The sequence below is a fragment of the Talpa occidentalis genome, unplaced genomic scaffold (genome assembly GCF_014898055.3).
Source record: "Talpa occidentalis isolate TD23 unplaced genomic scaffold, MPIMG_talOcc4v2.1 talOcc4.8, whole genome shotgun sequence".
Classification (NCBI taxonomy): Eukaryota; Metazoa; Chordata; class Mammalia; order Eulipotyphla; family Talpidae; genus Talpa; species Talpa occidentalis.
This window is the reverse complement of record NW_023605194.1, coordinates 91312815-91335157: the sequence shown is the minus strand read 5'-3', so window position 1 is coordinate 91335157 and position 22343 is coordinate 91312815. Positions and strand designations below refer to the sequence as shown.

Sequence of the window (22343 nt, the reverse complement as noted above, 5' to 3'; positions counted from 1 at the left end):
TCCAGATTGCTACCATTTGCTAATAAATTCATTACAAGGAGTAAGAACCAGGTTACCACAATAATGACCTGGCTTGGGATTTGTCAAATGGGCTCTTTACTCATCAAAACAAGACCCATATCATAGAAAAAACTTTCCCTTGCCAACCGCTTGAACAACAATGGTGGGGGGGAGGAGGAGGGGAAAGTGTCAAAGAAAAATTCTTGATGCACACTGTTTATTGCTGGACCAGGGCAAAATCTGCATATACCGAGATTTTTATCTCTAAAATAGAAATATAGAATTTATAAACAATGAATCTCTTAATTTCAACTAAACCCAACAAAGAAGAGCCCTTTGTCAAAATAACTCTTGCTTAATGTAATAACAAAAGCAAGTAAGTATTTACCTTGAAATTATGATTATGGTGGCAACCGAGACCACAGAGGTATGCAGTTTTTTCCTAAGAACTGTTGATTAGGTTTTTCAGGTGAAACAGTGCACGTGCATTTTTTGTCTGCTACTTTAGTGATTGCTAGCAATTAATTAAATTCCATGTATAAGTTAAAATCACATCAGAGGTCTAATGCTGCAAAACTACAACAGCTGTTTAGTCATTTTTGATATAAGAATGGGTAAAAGTTCAGGTGTAAAATTCAGTTAATATTTAAGAAAAAATATCAGGCTGATATAGAACATCTCTTCAAGAACTGCTAAATTCTGCTCAATTCTCAATTTCTGAAGTGAACAGCATAGGTGACTAATTCACTATCCAAATGTTGATTAAAAATATTGGTATTTCAAGCATGGGGGCCCAGGACAGGCCTCGCTGCTCTGCCCACATCTGTGTTTTTATGTTGGAAAAAAAAAATCCACTCTCTCTGCTTTTAATCCTGGCTTCATTTTTCTTCATGCTAAAATTCAATAAAATAAACCATTATCTTTTAACTTTGATGAAAAACAACAAATAGAAAGTGGGGCACTTAATTTTTCCAGTGCTCCGTCTTTTCACACAGAAATGAGATTCCTGAAAAACAAAACAATGGCTTTTCCATACAACCTTAAACAAAATAACAGTGACTGTATTTTTCATGGAAAATTATTCTAGAGGGAAATCTGCTGTTGGTCTCTCATCCTTCCTTTATGAGATTAAGATGTGGGAGTGGAGCAACGCAGGCTCAGCACAGCACAGTACAACCATAATTTCCTTTTCTTTGGCTCCTGGCAGTGCTAAATCCTTTAAGTCCTTTCCTAGAAGGCTCTCCTCCTGCTCAGGCAATTTTAGTGATATGCAGTGGGCTAACCCTTCCACAGCACAGGCTCCCAGCCCTCTCCATGCTGGATCTCTTATATCTATTACAGCTGGGTCAGTTCTCGCCCCTCAAATCTTCCAAAGAGTATTGTGGATGGCAATTCACTTGCGTAATTGGCTCAAGAGATGAAAATCTTGTATCGGCCTCTCTTAGCTGCTAATCTATCCAGCTGACTGCAAGCCTAATTGGCAGCTTGTTTAGTAATTTGGCTCCTAAAGTGTTGTATTGATGTTGGATAAACAGCCGATGGAAGGGGAGGGGACACATGCTGCTCCCCCATCACAGACAGTGCAGGCTCAGCCCAGCCCCTACCCTGTTCAGGAGGCATTGTGGGGCTTAAGCTCACCACTCTCTCCCATCCTCTCTCCCCATCACTTTTTACTAGCCAGCTGAGGAGAGGGGCTATTACTATTATCATCAATGCCATTAAAATGGTGTGACCATACTGTCCTCTGTGTTCAGTAACTACTGGTAATTTAGCAACATGGGTTTTTGACTTCTGATCAGAACTCAAGCATGAAGAACAGCTAGAGAAAGTGGTAGGTGATACCACTGTCAAATATTTTAATGATTTCATTTCTTAATACAGAAAACCTCACTAATTTTGTCCATTCTACATTTTATCTGTAATGATCACAGGTCTCCTTCATGGAATTTTGTCATAACCATTTGAAATAGTTAATTGCTTTAAAAAGGCATGTACTTTTTAAATACTGAAAATTTAATGCAAAACGAGTTTCCTTTTAAGAGATGCAACATTTTATTTTTATTTTATTTATTTATTTATTTTTTTATTTTAAGCAGCATGAAAGATGTTGGATACAGAAAAACATTTCTTCTGAAACAACTATAAAAGAAAAGCATTTGCAAAAAAACTAAAAAAAAAAAAAATATTACAATAAGACTGTTCTGTTTCTGGAGACACAGGGGGTGTTTATTTGTGTACTATTATTGGGACCATGTACAATCTGCCTGTTCTGTGCTAGGCCCTTAGCACACTGGTAGGCACACAGCATCCATGGTCTCTTGTCCTCAAGCTCTGACAGATGATTGGTGTTTCCATGGCCATTGTTTCTTTGGATCTTTATCAATCAGAAGGGCTCCAATCAGTTCCATTTTTCAGCTGAAATTGGGGTTTGAGAAAGTGATGGACTTGGTCTAAATTCAGCTAGCTGGAAATTGTCTCTGTTAGTTAGACCTTGAACTCAGGACAAATGTTACCGTGACTGAACAATGAACTTGAAATAACATGTGACCAATATTTTTGATATGTCTTTCTTCTGCTATATTTTCCCAGACGACTTAAATTTTTTTTTTTTTTTCACAAATTTCAGACTACTGGAAAAAGAACTAACCTTCCTTAGCATAGCAAGTCTGTCCAAAAAGGGTGTTCCAATTCTCCTGAAATACCTCAAGATCCATTTTGTTTGTTATAAATACAGCTACTCTAGCCTTCTATGTTGGATTATAGAAATTAAACAACTTATGCTTTCATTACATTTACTGAAAATAGGAAATATTGAGTTTTGTTCTTTCCTCTATTTTGATAATCCCTGAATTTAACTGATACATTTACTCCATTTACATTTATTGTGATTATTAATATATCTGGATTTATTTTTAATGTATTTAAGGCTATTTACAACTTGCTTTTAAAATACATTTTTGCTTCCTCCTATTAGCATCTATTGCTAGTGTTAGCTTGACAATTACACATTATATTTCTATTCTTTTGGTGATTGCCTTTAAATGTGAACATGCTAACCTATTATTCCCTAGCATTTTATATATTATGTTTTTTGGTTTAGTTCCTTCTTTTATACATCCAAATTAATCATCTTCTCTGTCAATTTCACCATCATTTTTACTTTTATCCATTCAATATTAGTTTAGTTTTAAGTACAGGATCATTAATTTCTTTGCTCATAATTTTTGATTTTCATTCTTTTTACGTGGGTTCTGTTTTTCTAATGAGGTATTAAATTTCGTAATGATCAGGCTTTACCTGAAAATGTCCTTATTTCATCCTCACTTTTTGGTAATAGCTTCACTGGATATTAACTGTAGGTGAATTCAGTTATATTGTCTGAGCACTTTAAAAATATTATCTCCTATCTTCTAGATTGTACACTGCGAGAGGTTTCATTTCATTGCTCTTAACTTCTCCTTGCTTTCAGTATTCTATAGGTTTATCGCGATATGTCAGGCATGACTCATTTAATATGAATACAGAGATTCATGTTTGTCTTCAATTTTAGAAATTGTCATTCTCTCCTTGATTATTGCACCACCATTTTCTCTAGTACTTCTAGGAGTTCTAATTAGACACATGTTGAACTTTATTTAGTTGCATGTTCTCCAGGCATTCTTTTTATATTTTCTCTATTGACACGTCTCTGTGCTTCTCTTCAGTTTTTTAGATCACTTTTAAAATTAAGTTTCTTGGCTGTACACATATTATTTGTTGTTTAGCCCATGAGTTTATGATTTTTCATAATAAATAATCTCAAATTTCTACTCAGTTCTTTACCACAGTTTCTTTTTTTCTGTATTTATTTCCTATCATTTTTAAAATCTATTCTTGTAACTATATATATATATTTTTTTTTTTTTTTTCACTTTTGGTTTGTGAGATTGTCTTCAGCAGGTTTCACTTTGCGGCTAGAAGGTGTGTGCCTCTGGAGTGGTCTTGGATTTGCTTCAAGATCAGTTTCCACACAAATTTTTTGGCTTGGCATATTTTAAGGTAGAAACTCATAAGGACAGGTGCTAGCTTACAAGTCTTCAGAGTTTTCAACAAGGGGCCCAGGTGTGGGAGGAGTTTTATTTCTCTTATGCCCTCTTCTGAGGACACAGATTTTCAGAGGTCCTGGCTTGATAGGAGCCTCATACTTAGCTGCCAGGAGTGGCTCCCTGCCCAGAGGGCCCCTAGCCTATACCCCTTAGAGTTCTGAGACTGGCAACAGTGAGGTGGATATGGGGACTGTGCAGGACCATTTCTCATCTTGAATATTCCTCTTTTGTTCCTGCAATCTCAGCTAAGCATCTAAAAAGATGGCTTTATATCTTAATTCAGCATGTCCAGGTAATCTGTCATTTGAGTACTTTCTCATTATTTAAGCTTCCATGTTGTCAGCAACAGCAGTCCTTTTTAATATGTGTGCTTACCCTCTTCTTAAGTGTGTGGTGTACCCAGAGGTGATGGAGGATGATTTAAGACTCTACTAAAACATGAAAATAAAGGTCATTTAAGGACACAGTCATCCTGAAATTATAGCATATTATAATCCTGAAATTTTTCAGAATGTAAGCCAATAATATTTGAATAAAAAAAATAAAGGTAGCTTGGTGGTTCATGTGTCAAGACCTGAGGGCTCCTAGGCTTTGGTACATGGTTATTCGTTTCAAAATCAATAACCACAATACCTCCCTTTCCCAAAGTCTCCTGGAAGAGATATGATAATCCACAGTGGTCTTATAGATCCAATGATAAAGGAAAGTAAAAATAAAATTACTGGACAAATGAACAGTGTATTACCTTGAGAGCGACCTGGGGTAGACCAAACATTTCCTGATTGTGTTCTTGATTCTGACTTTTAATTGAAAGCGCACCTTTAAGAAATCTTCACCTACTGCTATGATTTATAACCTGTCTTTATTTATTTATTTATTTATTTATTATTTATTTATTTTTGTGGGACCCTCACCGGTGGCCGGGGATCGAACTGGCGCTGCAGAGGCTGTGGGCAGCCTCGCAACCCAGCGCTGTGCCACCAGGGGAGGCCCTATAACCTGTCTTTATTGCTGTAAATATCCACAAAGATTACTTTCCTGTTCAACTATCAGTGGGATGTGGAGGAAAAAAGTCACACAAAGCTATAAAGTAACATCTTGCACAAAACATGGAAGTCCATGAAAACAGTTCACTCTGGAGCTGTATCTGTAGCAAGACATTAAACTATAATATAATGAGCAGCTCTTTGCCTTATTTAAAATATATAGAATAAAGTCTGATGTCTGATAATGAATGTTTTCATTATGTTATTATTTTTGCAGAAAGCTGAAACAGTAACAGCAAATTTCCATTGTGGACAACAATGAATTTAGTAATATATAAATGGACACAATTAAAAAACACAATGCTAGTCACACTAACTGAATAAACATACTTAAATTATTTTTACTGCCAAGTCCTCACTAAGCTCTGACTTCTGCCAGAAACACAGATCATAACCAACACTGCTGACTGCCTTTTAAAAATGTATTAATAATATTCCTCCTATTTTGTTCACTGCTTTTCTTCACCTTTACAGATGACATTTTTCAAACTATAAAATGCATTCTGCTGGCAAATCTTCTTGCTTCAACAGTTCTCAATTTTATAATAGTAAATCTACATCCTTTGCTAGCGAGACATCCACTATCTTTTGCTATGTGACTTTGAATGAGGCAGAGAACAAGTCATACATTTAAAAATCAATATCTAACCTTATCAATATTCATTTTACTTTGTCAATACAAAATACAAAGGTGAAAGAGCAGTAAATAAGCTAAAGCACTGAAATAAATTTGGTGTTCCTGTCACAATTAATAAATGTTCAACCGATAACACTGCTAGGTAGACGAGAGCCTGATAAAGCCACTGAAATCCTGCCTCAATACTAAAGCTGAAACAGGCAGAGTCAATTTTCAACACAGCCGCAGGTAAACATCATCAGATTTGGGGCCACTAATTTCACAGGGGACTTAAAATCATTTAAAATATATTCTTTTAATAAATGCAATATAGAGCTTTTTTGTGAGTCTAAAACTGTATAAATCCACTGGGATTACAAAGTTAAAGTGCCTAATTATAGTTTTCTGACAATTTTTTGGTAAATCTTCTCTAAACTTGCTGTTTGATCACATGCTATTTCACATGTCTCAGAGGATCATTAAACAATATTCAAATTGCCAGTCTTTTAAATCTTATCCCTGTTTCATGTGAGAGGGCATTATCTTCACCTGTATTTTCCAGCTTCGACTGAATGCTGACTAAAGGCAGAAGGAACTGCGAAAATCTGTCTCAATTCAATGTGCTTTACCAGAGGTCTGCCAGGGCCTATAAAGTGGTGAGAATATTCTCTCTGAAATAATTCTACCTGTTAACTCAACTTTGAAAGCTTACAAATACAACTGTCTTTCTTATTATGTGACTATGTTCCAGAATATCAAAATTGTAATTTTTAGAGAGGAGATGATCTAGGATTCATAACCTCATTATCAAAGTGTATTTATGCAAAAGCATTTCTTACTTGAATTTGGATAATGATCTTCACCTTAGAGTTGGTTCATTAGTATTAGTAGATATTCTTTTTAAAACTGAGGACTTTTAAATAACCTCATTCTCTTCCACTTTGAGAGGAGCAGTTATGCCTGAATTTTAAAAATGCATTGAAAATGAGAAACATCATTTTCCTACTCCACTACTTTTTCAGTAATTACAAAAAAGCATTATATTTTCTATAAATTGTATCATGTAAGTGAAAAAATCTAGTAATCTAATCAAAGTCCTGATTTTAAGAGAATCACAACAGTTTCAAAATGTAACATCTGGAAATATGCTGGTGTAAGTATATGAATGTTTTAGGCTAAAGTTTAATGTTTATGCCCATGCTCCGTATAAATGATCTCCACTGATGTTATTGAGTTGTAATGTCAAAATCACCTTGTAGAAATAATTATATTATCCTCTCTGCAACCATTATGCATTTCCTTCTCACTTCACGTATGTTCAGAGCATGAGGACCTGACCCTGACATTCTCTCTTCCTTATTGCTGGCACTAAGGTGCTTTAGTCACATTCCTAAGATTGTTCTTGTGCCATTTCTGCCACTAATGTCCGAATCATTGGAAGATAAAAGAATTCAGGGGACTATTCAGGTGGAATGGGGATATTAAAGAATACTACACCTGCCTTATGAAAGATTTGAACTGAAGAACTTATGACACGTATTTGATCTGAAAGTGGTTCTATGTTCCCATATGAAGACATATATTAGAAGCATGAATGCTCTGTATTTGCAATGAATGTTCTGTATCTCTACCTCTATTATCCTTAATATTTAGATGCATCTTCTATGAAATGTATGACATAGAACAGTGGACACAAGTACACTCATGCAATAATATAGTCCTTATAAGTATATTCTTACAAAGAGGCTGTAATTATGTTGTTGTGGAAAGTCAAGTAAATTAAGCTCAAAGCCTGCTCTCGCTATTCAATAATTATGTCATTTTAGGTAGCTAACTGAACACCTCTCTGAATCTTAATTTTATAGTGTATGATGATGATAACACCTGGATCATAATGTTGTTGCAATGATAAAATGAAATAATGAAAATCCTGGTGCACAGTAGAAGGTATTATTCTACATAAATATAAATACACATCACACTGAATTCTGAAAATTCAATACAGCTAGAAGATAAAGATCAGATATTGTACTTGTAGTTATAGGCATGACTTCATAATGTAGTTCTTTATGTGGATGGGATAACAGTATTAAAAATGCTTCAGTTTTAAGCTATTCTTTAATTTTTAATCTGAAATCCAGACTAGAACCCCTAAATAGAGGGTTCAACCTTCACATTTTTTTATTTCCTTTGAAATCACCATGTCTACATATAAACATATATATATATATATGCACATATATTTTTTCTTCTCATTATTTAACCTCTTGACACAAATCTTATTTTCATATTCTGTAAATAATCATGGGGAAAAATCACTTTTCCTAAAAAAAGACTTCCTAAATGAAGTTAAGAAAAAGTATATAAATCAGAATAGTTAAGAATCCCCACCTATAGGTCAAGGTTATCATTCCATGTAAATGATCAAGTAATATTGACTGAAAGTATTTTTTCAGTCACATTGCTACATACAAATCCATTATGGTTAGCTGTTGTCTATTCACGAGGTGTTTACATTTTTATTTTTTCTTTAGGAAATCAGGAGATAAGTCTTTTTTTTTTTAATTTAAAAATATTTTATCTTGAAAATTCTCTGACTTCAGGGAATTTCTTTTTTTAAATTTAATTTTATTTTTTTATTATTATTTTTAATTTTATATATTTTTTACATCATTTTTCATTTTTGCACAATGTATGCATTTAAAGGTGTTTACATTTTAATACTGGGCTTCCTCATATCCGATCTTTAACTATGCCTCCTTTACCACTGCTCTCACGTGCAACTTTGTAGTCCACACTAACCTGATTCAGACCCTTCAACCCCGAGCTTGAGTCCTTTGCCTTTCCAGGGTCTAGTGACTTGGCTCTGTTGAGCAGTGGATATCCCTGTACCACACTCCTTAGAATAACACGAGTTTTGAGGTGGAAGTGATGAGAGATGTTCATTTTAAGGCAAAGTTGTCTACATGAGGAGAGACCAATCTAAGCCTGCAGTAGAGTTCATGTGCATTGTGCAATTCCCACCTAGCCACAGGGAACCTTGTGTTCTGGGCCCCCTTACTTCTGAACTTATTACTGTTAATCTCTGCTGGGATTTCGTGCTGTTTCCTCAATTTTTATGCCTTGTTTTCCCAACCAAGCTGTCAATGTCTTGGGGCCAAAGACATGGTGCCTTTGACCCTTTAGTAGCCTGAATGGCTCTCCCAAAGTTTTGCATTTGGGCAGGCACACAATGAATATTGAAGTGATTGGCTGCCCAAAACATCCACACAAAGAACATGCACTCTGTCCTGACACCAAATGCAAATGCTTTGCCCTATGAGTTTCTTATAAACATGCTTCTTCTTCAGTGTGAGTGATGGGCACTGTCTGCAGTCTGTCCAGGATGACCCGGATGCGTGCGCTGGCGCTTTGCCCCAGCCCCTTTCTTTTTTACCTGCTGTGGTAGGTCCAGGCACTGGAGCAGCTTTTCTTCTCCTTTTGATATCTCCCGTGCATAAGGATCCTAAATGCATGCTTGTTTGCCTACAAGTAATTATCAGAAAAAAACTATTAACAAGGGAGGAAAAAAATGACAGATAAATACACAGCTTGTATAATCTGAACCTAAATCAAAACATTCTCAACAAAGATGGAGCAGCATAGTAAAACCACCAATCTTGTTTATATCGAAACATAATTACGTTTGTTGACAAGCGTTCAGCAGCTAAATGTGCCATCATAAATTGTTACTGGAATGAATAATATAAAAGGAATGCTTTTTAATTTTCAAAACTGGCAATCTTTCTGGCTCCACATAAAATCAAGCACTGTTGTTTCTGACAGGAAAATAGCTAAGATTAATTATCTAAAGAGATCACAATATTGTTGCTAGGTTATCAATTGGTTACTAATGCTTTACTGTCAGAACAACATTTATTACAGGAAAAGTATGATCAATTTCTTTTAGGATATTATGCAGCAGTGAATTCGCTGAAAAGATAGAAGGAAACAGTGATGTTCTCCCTTGTAATTCATATGATTAGAATTCTTTAGTTAATTATTAGCTAGGTGAAGAAGCATCACTTGAATGCTTTAATATTGGTCTACTTCTATTAAACAGGCTAACATGTATTTGTAAAGATGCAACATGTAAGAACTGAGAATTTCTGCTATTCTCGGACCAGGTGGAAGCACATCGTTCTGTCTAATCATGGACTTTTCCCTAAACAAAAGAGTTTTGGAAATTAAAAAGTGGCCCAAGAAAAACTAACACAAAGGTGGAAAGGATTTAAAAACCTTCTAACTATAGAGGAACTCTGTTTATGTCTTGGGTCATAACACCTGACCTGAGGCTGGGATAGTGCCTGCGGATCATGAGGCAGAAAGAAATGAGGCCTGCTTAATAGCAGGTTCTTTTAGTGATTTGGGGGTATTGGGTAGTATCCTGAAGTTTTATAGGACTCAATTTGAAAATAACCACATTCTTAGAGGAAAACCTTAAAGAAAAAAATAATTTCAGATAAAAACCAAGTATATATTTATACATGTATATGCTTAAATACAGTGAAAAATTAGAGCTGGGGAGTAAAAATACTGTAAATATAGGTTCTTTTTATAAGGTGTAAAATAAAGTACAATTAATGATCTGAATAATCCAAGGGCGCTACACAATTAAGTAAATATATCAAGAAAACATCAATATAGGTAACAGCAAACAGGCATCTGTTTAGTTTTCTGTTTGTATAGAGTGCACAGTTTCTCTGTTTATAATTAAAATGTCAAAGAAAAGTTCATTCAATTAGTGGCTAACCTTGTGAAATACATATTTATTGACATGCATAACTAACGTTTTGGTGGATACTGAGGTATGATCTTGGCTCATATGCCCAGAAAAATAAATTTCATGATGGCATTTACTTTTTCAAACTATATGGAAATTGTACAAAAACTACAATAATATCACAGAAGATATCCTTCTTTACAAAATGAATGAACTCACTCACTCAGCAAGCATGTACTACTATCGACTACAGACAGCATAAGAGCCCAGCGTGGTGGTGAAAATGATCAAAGGAAATGGGATGTTCCATTCCTATTATCTGAAGCGGTTAAAGTCTCATTGGGGAGATAAAGTCATAAATATGTGAGACAATTAGGGATGCTGGTGGTAGTGGAAGGCACAACCAACCTTATTAGCTATTTCTAGAGAATATATTATTTAGTTCTTAAAACAATTCTAAGCACCTTACATTGAATATACTTCTTTTCCTCTGGAGGCAAAAGTTGGTGCTTCAATGGACAACCACATTTGAGAGTACACCCTCCCTCCCAGGCACTGGATTCTGACTCCACGGAAGCTTTTTATAACTCTAAGTTAGAGATAACTGAAAGCAATGGAAAATAATGCTTGTCTACAAAAATGCAAATTAATTCTGTCCAGGGAAAGTAAAATCCTCTTGCCTATGGAGAAACCAGTTTTGCATCCATTTGCACATTCATTTCAATGCTTCTTACTCGCTTCATTGACCTCCTTTGAACCTCTTGTAACATCTGCCTGGTTCCCTCATTAATGAATGAATTACATAAAATTTCAAACACATGCTCATCTTATAAAAGCTTGTAAAAGCTTTTGATTTTACCTTTTTGTACAAAATTATCACTTCATATCTCCGATCCTGTTGAAACTTCCCTAGCAAAGGACTGGAGTCAAGTTTACCTTCTGCAGAAGCTCAGATATCAGGAATAGCTGATGTAGAAGGGAAGGTATTAACTTTCTGAAAATGGAATCAAGTGGGAATCTGAATTCTGAAGTGTGGCCTGTCATTGCGATGTGTAAACCAACCCACGGACCATCTACTTCTGACTCTCTTATTAAAACATATACTTAGGATTGAAGACACTGTTGGTCAGGTTTGCTATACTTATTCCTGGAAGTATTTTTATATGATGGCTTGTCCTGTGCAGAGAATTAGGAGCAGTTCGGGAAGTCTAGAGAGCAGTGTTTAGAGAAGGGATTATAAAATATGGTGGCAGAGGGCCTCCCAGGTGGCGCAGCGGTTGAATGCTGGGCTGCAAAGCTGCCGGCAGCCTCTGCAGCACCAGTTCGATCCCCGGCTGTCGGCGAGGGTCCCACATGGCGCGCAGACCTCTCTTGCTGCGCCCGCTGCTCCCCTCAGCAGTGTGTTTTGTCAGTCTGTGTGCTGTGCTCCCTGCTCTGGCTCTGGTGAATTCTCTCTCACCCTCCGCGCTTCTGACTGTACTTAGTGCTTGTATAAATAAATAAATAAATCTTTATAAAATATGGTGGCAGAGTGCTGGGCCTGGGCCATGGATGGTCTACACCATGTGTGCTGTATGCAGGCACTGAATTTTATAGCCACGTGGAGCCATCGAAGGCCATTTAGACAGAGAGGAAGTGGGCCAGATTCATGGGTGCTGACAGCAAACTGGGGTGGGCAGAGCTGAGACTGATGACAAGAGGGTAACTAGGTGAGTGGTAATCTGGACACTCATTTCCTCCAGGGATATCCATCTCAATTAGGACTATAGAATAATACAGACTTGCCTCAAGATGAATCTTCTTTGTGTGAGTCACTGTGTGAGGTGTGGGCAGGGGTAGGAGTCAATGGAAAGTCTTAATGCTGGGTTATTATAAAAACAAAGCCCGATTTTATTCCTCTCAGGTATGTTTAAGGTGCATACTAAGCTAACAACAATCAGCCAGGAGAGGCCTTAAGAAATACACTTTTAGAAATAATTAGAAGGAACACTTGAAGTTCTGATACCAGGTAGTTGCTCATTGTAGCTATTAATACTCTGGATTTACTTATATGCCTCTTGCACTAGCTGGGCATAACTGGAATCTTCTGATGGCTTGAAAACACTCTCTTGAGTTAGTTGTTGCCTTTAAAACATGACATTTTTGGACTATTTAAAATTTACTGGGAAAACCTGGATATAAAGATGGTGAAAAATAAACTCCAGGAACAACTCCCTCTTCCAAAGCTTTTTCTCATTTGCTGGAACAAAAGTTCCCTTTTGGGTGTCTTTATAGACCAAATGAATACAACATTTCATTCACTGCCCTCCTCCAATCCCCACAGAGCTACATAAAGGAAAACAGACAAACGGTTCAAGGAGAATCAAGTTAAAGTTAATAAAGTCAGTACATTGAACCCGAAGACCTGAGCCATAAGAAAAACAGCTAGCTGCATTTCAGTAATTCTATCAAGAATTGACTATCTGCTACAGCACATTGAGAGATCTGGATTATTGATCAGTAAGATTGCCCCATTTAAGCCTCCCCCTTCTCCTTCAGACAGGTGCAATGGAGTTGCTACAAAGAACACCAAGAGAGGTCTACTCTGTTACTTAGTTGTCACTGTTAATGTAAAACATAGCAGTTATTTTTTAATTTAAAATCAATGAATGTCTCAAAGGCAGCTTTGTTGCTTCAGTCTAAATGAGTCATTTGTCTTTGCAAAGCAGAGCACTTGATTACTATTCAAGGTGATAGTCGGCAAGTTTTGTTTTTTTTTTTATTTTGCTGTAGTGTTAATGACAATCCATTGTGCTAGGAACAAAACCAAAGTTACAAGAAAATGTTAAGATCCTTTTGTAAGGCCCTGTAAGGATATTACCAATCAACTATATCACTATATTGGTTTCAGTTAGAATATTTGGTTAGGGAGGAGAAGAGGGGAGACAAATCAGATCTGATAACCCCGTAACTACTGACGTTGTTAATATCAGAGGAGAACACCTGTCAGTGGGAAGGAGAAAGAAAGTTCTTATGTTGTGGATTAATAAGCATTATCAATTAGTTATGATATGAGACACAGTTTCCTATGTTCTAATTCTGCAAATTTTCCTATTAAATATTAGAAAATCAGCTCAGAAAAGAAGACTTTGTTTTGTTTTAAAGCAAACTTTACCCCACCATCCTTTTAAATGCTGTAATGGCAGTAATTTTATCTAGAGGGGGAAAGAAAGTAAAAAAAAAAAAAACAAAAACACACACAGAAAACCCTCCAACAAAAAAATCCCAGCGAAAGCCAGCTTGCCTGAAAACCTGGCCTCTGACCTAGACTGACAAGGACTGAAGCAGGCAGTGTCAAACACCATAATATTAAAGAGAAGACAATAGGAACTTGTCTCTTGCTTATACACATTCACAAATAGAGGCTTTTCAGGGAATTAGACCTAGTTAAAATTGCCCCCTGGATAAAATGTGTTCCCTAGCCATCTCAGACAAGCTGCAGAGGAGAGAGAAACAGATGTGACTACGGACCCTGGCATTTGGCAAGAACACTCACTGTCACTTAGAAAAATATAGGCCTGGACAGGGCATCAGCCGCACAGAAATGAAGCAGGTCTGGTGTCATTGCAGGAGCAAGTGGGTGGCCGAGAGAAGGTTGGGGCCTGGAAAATCCAGTCCTGTGTAAACTTCCTCTTCAAGATCCAAGGACTCTGTCCTCCCCTGATTCCATGTCAGGATGTCTCAACAAATCAAATGGAACAAGTGAACATCAGTAACTAGAGCTTTGTACCATCAGGGCTGAGGGCGGGCCTCCCAATGTACCAAGTGGGATATTTATTATTTTGTATTAAAGTTGCTTGACTCTGAACTTCCCTGTCTCCTAAAAGCAGGAAGTAAACCGTGGTCATACCAGGAGGGAACAAGACATCTCATCACAAGGTTTCAGGGCCTGTTTTACTGGTACAAATAAACACTGAAAAATTCCTGTCCAATTTAGGGATCAACATTTTCTTTATGCTGTTAACTCCTCACAGTTTTACAGTTTCTTTCTCTAAAAAAATATCTAAACCAAACATCTTAGTCATTTCTTTGAACCTCTTTGTAACAATGTCCCTGTGTATGTGAATAATTTGGCCTTTATTTACAGGTTGTCTTAGCTAAGAACCTAGAAGTCTGTCAGACTTCTCTGCCCTTCTAAGAGTACCAAAATGCACATTAAGTGCCACCATGCAGAAATAATTGTTAACTACGAGGAAGATTGCATAAACTCCTTGGTCTTAGTAAAGTTTTCTCCCAAAACCTCTTCTTGTACACAAAAGCCTTTGCATGTGCAATTGAGGACTGCACCCCAGCCAGCTCTTGGTTCTGAAGCCTTTTCTTCAGATAACTTTGGTCATTTGACTTCAAGCCTTCTGCTCTTTTGGAACAATACTGACTTTACCAGGGGTCGTTTAGTCTTAACTCAGTGCACTGAACTCAGTTCTCCTGTCCCAGGAACTGGGCCCTGGATTTATTCCAGACTTAGCCCATCTCATTATAAACCTTCTGGTATCTTTGTTCTTATAGAATTAGGTCATTGCTTGGGGCTCTCCATACGCTGTCCCTGAAATGCAACTTGGTGAGTGAGGCTCTTTTTAATGCTGTCAGCCAGTGTCCTGTATCAGCTGCTCTTGGTCCTCTCCATGTTGCTTGCCTGCCTGCTGGACAATTCTTTACATCATGTCCACGAACCTCCTGTTACTTGCCTGGGGCTCTACCCTGGGATATAGTGGTCAGCCTGCCAGTGTGCAGGTGCTCTCAACAGTTTCGGATGGAGCTCTCCTTTCAGGACCTCTTCGCCAGTCATGATTGAGTTGGCAGGCACAGGCTCAAGACTGAGCTCAGCCTTGGTTTTTGAAAAGTGCCCTGTGACTCTGTTGGCTGAGAGAGGATTTGGGGTAATGCCATAATCCTATGCGCTGTGATGTACATCTGCTGACCAATAAAGAGTGAAGGAAAATGATCACCTCTTATATATTCATATTGAGGAGGTAATAAGGACTAGGTATTTTAATTATAAGTAAGAATGCCTGGAACTTCTGGAATATGTAAGGAGTTAGTTCTACTTAGGAATATGTCAGGCAGCACTACCACTTAATACAGGCTCACATGAATTAAGGTTAAATTAGTGTTTATTGGTGGAATTCAAATGGAAATCTATGATGCAGTTGAAATGCCATCTCCTTTTTGTAGCCTTTTCTGAGTGCCAGTGCCAGAAAAATCTATCAATCCTTAGAGAAAACAATGTTTTCCATCTAAATTATAGCTATATATGTGCACGAATATGATAGCTACCCTACATACTCCTTGAAGGCAGTGGGGCCTTCAAGCAAATTTCCCTTAGACCTTACAGTCTTGTCAATATCAGAAACTTATTAAACAGTTATTAAGTGAGATTTAACAAGGTCTGCCAGAATTTTTATAGTAATTTGTTTTTTATGACAATCAAGACTTTCTTAATTGAGGTTCCTATTTATATAATGAACAAATGCAGACTTATGGAAATAGAGAACTAATTCAGTCTGTATCTTGCACTCTGTGATAAAAAATTCTGCAAACTCAAACAGCCCATATAAGCAAGCTTTTAAAGTATATGCAGGTGCCTTAATTCTAAAGTGTTTCCCTTTCTACATAATTTTACATTTCACTACGTATAACTTTATGAAAAGAATCCTTTCAGTTCCTCCTCTTCCATGATAATTTTTGGCAGATGAATGAACATTATGTCCATAAAGCTTTTACAGACTTGTTAGCAAATGTTTACTGGACTGTGAAATATACTGTAATAGCTAGGTAAGGTATCAGGAAGCTTGTGATGGCTACATGAACACTAATGTTCAGTAATCAGGAGAAAGAGTCCTTCGGAGTTCTCCTAATTCAATTCAGTAGAAGCACTTGCAAAGTTGGAGTGCATTAGCTTATATTTAGGATTAATTTTGCCATCAAATTTCAATGATATACACCTGAAACTTATATAATGTTATAATGCAAATGTCATTTCAATAAAAAAGAATGAAATCTGATAAACACTGCTATAAAAGCAATTATATTACAAAGTTATAGAGTATCAAAGTAACATATGGTACATCTAAATTTACACAATATTACTTATCAAATTTACCCAATAAAATATAAAAAAAAAACAACCAAAGTCTAAAAACAAGCAAAAAAAAAAAATACCTTTTCTTAAAAAAAAAAAAATCCTACAATTTTGGTAATTCAGAGCTATTTCTATATTTAAAAGATCAAAGATCAATAGCTTTTAAATATCCATGGAGAAACACCCTACAAAATTAATTTCAAATATAAACTACATCTTTCCTCTTCTCATATATGCATTTCTTTTAAAAAAATGCAAGCTCTTATTTTTTTTTAAATTTCAGAAACAAAATGCCAAATACTCATACAGCAATCACATCAGTCATTGTTTCAAGATGCTGTCACTTCCTTTTCTATTTTTTTTTTAAGATTTATTTATTTATTTATTTATTTATTTATTTATTTATTTATTTATACAAGCACTGGGTACAGTCAGAATTGCAGGAGGATGAGAGAATTCACCAGAGCCAGAGCAGGGAGCAGAACAGGCAGACGGTCAAAGTACACTGCTGAGGGGAGCGGCAGGCGGCAGGAGAGGTCTGAGCGCCACATGAGACCCTAGCTGGGCGGGCCGGGGAGGCCCCACTTCCTTTTCTGAATAATATATAGATAAATAATATTTTAAGATTGCAATTTTAGAGGAGTCAACAGTTTTCCCTAAAAACAAGATGCTAGATTTTAGAAAACAGTCCAGTTAATAATTATATATCTTTGAAATAAGACCTAGAAAAAAAATATATATATAGTGCTGGGCCTCCCTGGTGGCACAGGCGGTTGAGCGCCGCACTGTGAAGCTGTCCGCAGCCTCTGCAGTGTTGGTTCGATCTCGGCGAGAATCCCACATGGCATGGCAGACCTCTCCTGTCTTGACCGCCTGCTCCCTTCAACAATGTATTTCTTTAGTCTGCCTGTTCTGTTCCCCGCTCTGTCACTGGTGAATCCTCTCACCCTCCCACGCATCTGGCCTGTACCCCAGTTCTTGTATAAAAATAAATAAATCTTTAAAAATATATATATATTGCTGTAAAAACTACAGCTTTAATCTGGGAAAATCATTTAACTCTTGTTTCTTCATATGTAAAATGGGGATAATAAGACAATCCACCACATAAGGTAATTTGGGAAATTAAATGAGTTAAACTTGGTATTCTATAAAAGATGGGAACTACTCCAAACAATTTAGATAGAATATTTTATTTTATTTTTGACAATCTGACCTGTTTCATTAATAATTAGAAGCTAAGAATCCACTGAAAATGCAGCTTTAAAAATATTAAGAATGTCATGCCAGGAGGGCTCCATGGTATAATGGTTAGTGCTCTTGACTCTGGAACTGCCATACCACTTCTCCATTTAAGATGAAGGCCAATATTACACGGCATTGTAACATTATATAAGTCTCAGGTGTGCACTGCTATAAGTCAACACCTGTATATTAGGTAGTACATTTAAACCCTTTTTCCTTGGCTGTCCTTTTCTACATATCTTTTTGCTTTGACAGGTAGTAAAGCACTGTAATTAAGAGTGTGGACTAGAGTCAAAAGAGATGAATTTTGAATCTTCCTCTGTGACCTAACAACCAGTGTGAAGCTGGGCAAACTATTTAATCTTTTTGTGCCTTGCCTTTCCTATCTGCAAAATGGAGGTAATAGTAGAACTGGTCTTATAGAGAGTTAATGAATATGTGGCTCACAGCATATTCATATTTCCCAAAGATGAAGGGAATTTGTACATGATCAATTGAATGCTATATAACTTGGCAACTGTCCCTTACCTACAATCATTAAGTCCAAAGAAGTAGAGAAAATCTGTAGGCCAGAATATATTTTGTTGTTAGAGTGTAAGAGAATAGAGGGATTGTATAAGAGTTATTATTAGCTAGTAAGTCTAAATTTTACAAATAACATACTAATGTGTCATTTATACTAACACAAAAGAAGACAGTATACCAAGTTGTAGATCATCAAGCTGAATTCCCACATCACAGCAAGTCCTCAGATAATGTCTTTTCTAATTCCTTCAATATAGTTTCATTATAAAGCTGATTTTTAAAAAGCTGACATTTGAATGAAAGGATGTTATTCAAGGAACTACTTTAGTTATACCTAGTTTGCTTAAAGTTGCAGTTTCCAAGAACCAACTGATGACATAAAGTGAGTACCTGTGGCACTTTAGAAACTTTCCTGAGCCTTATATTCTACTGTAGAGGGTGCACAGTTTATTTTAGGAACAAATTCGTATCAGTTGGACTGTAGTATTCAAGGTAGGGAGTAATTGGAGATGAAGCTGGAACAGTGAGCAAAATCAGACCAACAAAGCCTTGCAAGTCATGTTTTGGACTTGATACTAAAGGAAATGGAAGCCTTAGAGAACCTTTAAGTACACAGAAACAGATTTGGGTTTTCCAGTGTCACTCTGGCTATGTTGTGGAGAATTAATGAAGGGGACAGAATGAGAGACTGAAAGGAATACAGGTTAGTACCCAGGTTTTCCTAAATAGGACATATGACCCTGGAATGCAGAGATCATATGCATCACCTGGCCCAGTGTAAAGGTCCTTAAAGGTGTGTAAGTAATTTACCAAGATCTTTTTAAAAAAGAAACACAGAAGATAGCTTACTAAGAGATTAGAAAATCATAATATGCTAAGTGTATCAGTGAAGAAAGGCAACTCTGACAACTTACTACTCTAACTACTTACTTAAAATCAGCACATTATGTCGAAGTCCTGGACTCCTATAATTCTAAAAGAAATGTCATAATTAGAACATTCTGGGAATGTGGTGGCAGTGACATTGTTATTTATGAATCTATAAAATAACATGTCAGCATAGCCACATACTCCTGGATAACAACAAATAGCAGAAGAGAGCATTCAGAAGGACAATTTGAAATGACATTAAACTAGAACACAGATGTGAAAAAATATGATAGAGAAGTAGAATATGACAATATATTGAAAATCGAAAATACAAAGGATAAAATTAACAATTAAAAAAAGAAACAAAAAGATTAAAGAGAATGTGATAGCTACAGAAGACAAAGAAGAACCAATGTATGTGTAATAGGAATTAAAAATAAAACCAAAGCAATGAAATGAAGTAAATATGAAGAATTATAATGGGATAAAATCTTGATATTTAGTTAAAAATAATCAAACCTACCTATTGAAAGATACTTTATCTGTGGAGAGAAATACATAGTGATTAACATCAGACTAATAGTCCAACTATTGGACTTTGATAAAAGGAAAATATCTGTTGAGCATCCTGGCAAAAGCAAGTCACATACATACAAGAGAAAACTAGACTATATCAGACGATGAAAACAAGGTTTCAAACAGGACCATGGAATGACAAATTTCAGACAATTAAAGTGTCACTTTAATCCATGAGCCATGGATTGTGATATCTGTTCAAATTGACCTTCAAAGATAGAGGTCATAGATCATTAATAACCTGTTGGCCTACTTCACCAGGTATAGGTCACCTTGTACACAATCTTGACCATAAATAAAACCTAAATGAAATAAGAATCACATATCTGATAAGCTTTCAAGTTTGCCTGAAGGTATATGTTTTTCACAGCCCTCCAAAGCTGAAGATAAGGACCTGAAGTTGACACAGTGGGAAGAAAAGACATTTCTGAGGACACCCTCTCACATTAAACAATACTCGGTAACTTCACCTTACTGCCTCCTCCACACAATGTTTTTGAAATGCTAGTTTTTTTGTCTGTCAAATATCCTGGACAATTACTAGTCAAAGAGGATGGGGATTAATAAGACACAAACAAATAAATTCTTGTCCTTTGTGCACCCATCTCGGTAGTGTCTTCTATTTGTCCCCCACACAACCCAAAAGAATGGACCAACTGAGTTGGTTAACAAAATCAACTAGTGAATAAATACTAAACAAAAAAGAATAAAGAAATTTTAACTTAAGATCTGATGGAAGTCTTTAAACACAAATTCATTTGTAGAATTAAAACTGAATGAATCTAAAATTAAAACTGTATCTGCAATTAACTAGATTGTATATTAAATGGCTATATGCTGTCTATCACCTACAACTACATAAAAACAGAGAGAAGTGAAAAATATATAGGAAAAATAGAATAAATTTGCTGACCACCTTATAAGTGATAGCAGATTAATATTTACTTCAAATCAAGTGCTTTGGTGAGGAATGAGAAGGGCAAAATAGGTTACTAGCTAACTTCACTACTGCTTATAGTAGGGAACCTGGGCAAACTGCCTCCCAAGGGGACAGGGACTAAAGCTGTTATATAAAGGTATTAATATAAAAGTAATTACAAGGGAAAAAAATACTTTCCTAAAAGTCAGAATGACATAGCAGAGTGAGTGCAAAGAAAATGGAAAAGTACTGAGCAAGCAAGAAGGAAAGATATATTTGCTTATCTTAAAAATAGAAAAGTCAATAGAGGATAAGCCATAAATGCAACAAAATAATAGTGATTTATATAAAAAGGGAGGAATAAAGGGAAGAGACTAGGTAGGAACTAAGACTTCTTTGAAAATAATTTCCTATGGAAATTTGATCGTGAAACCAGTAACTTTTTATATTTTTATAAAGTAAAATTAAATATTTTAAAAAGCAGCTTCTGAAAATTAAAATAAAGCCAGTGAACCTAATTATACATGAGCATAGCTATACATAGAGAAAAACCGTTTCAAGTAACTCTCACACCCAGCAATATGACTGTCCATTCTTACCGAAATATAATTCAGTACAAAAATAAAAGAAAAAGGAAAATTCTTAAAAATGGTTTTTCTGTAATTATTTTATCGGCATCCCTACTATGTGTATATGATGGAGTAAATAAAAGAAATAATCACTAGAGTGTCACTGAGAGTTAACAGCTTTAATATTAAAAAAAAATTAAAATCAATGAAAGAAAATATGAAAACAATGAAGTTCTGGATTTGAACTGCAATTCTCAGTTTGGGTCCGTATATTTTTTTCTTAAAAGAAAAAAAAATTCAAACTCATTTCTCTGAAATGACCTAGAAACAATGATATCCCTAACACCCAGACTGTGGTTTCAAAAACTATTTCACAGCAAATGAATCAGCACTTCCTAAAGAAATAACTGATTTTGGTCTAGGCTGGGAAAGGTCCAAACAAAAGCCTTAAAAATATAAACACACTGGAAAGCAAAAACTAGTAGCATGGGAACAAACTCAGGAACCGACTAAAATAATCTTCCAGTGGCTAGAGATGAGCTAATTATAACATCATTTAGAATCATAACTAGCAGGCTGAAACACACCAAATGCATTGAAATCACAGTTAAAAACAAAGTAGGGTAAACTTTTAGGGGTAACTTTTGGAAAATGTAAGGAGCCCATTAATTCTGAACAGTGGTAACTAAGGGGAAATGTCAAGTATCTATCTTGCTCTTCCTATAGGATCTGTACCTCAAAGTCATCAAGGGGGCACAGTTCATAGAAGTAATCCAACTGGTAAAGAGAAGCAAAATGATAGAATGAGCACATCACCTCCGTTCTGTAACTTGTAAGGAATCATGATTATGGATGAGAAATTGTACGAAGAGATAGAGAAGTGAGAGAAGCATGCAGTATCACTCCTGCAAAAGCATTGCCAAAATAAAACAAAACAAACACTGAACCTGAATCTAATTAATTCTCTAGCTCTAAATACAAACATAAGGGACAGAGAAATATGTGAAGCGGT

The 22343-nt window shown here is 36.0% G+C and overlaps 1 protein-coding gene across 2 annotated transcripts in view; it reads right to left on the bottom strand.

The window, feature by feature from the left end:
• GPATCH2 (G-patch domain containing 2) overlaps window positions 1-22343 on the bottom strand; it is a 150108-nt gene that overhangs the window by 5543 nt on the left and 122222 nt on the right. For both annotated transcript variants that reach the window (XM_037496550.2, XM_037496551.2), the window contains exon 9: window positions 9184-9272. In XM_037496550.2, coding sequence (XP_037352447.1) covers window positions 9184-9272 — 89 coding nt within the window. The remainder of the gene's footprint in view (window positions 1-9183; window positions 9273-22343) is intronic.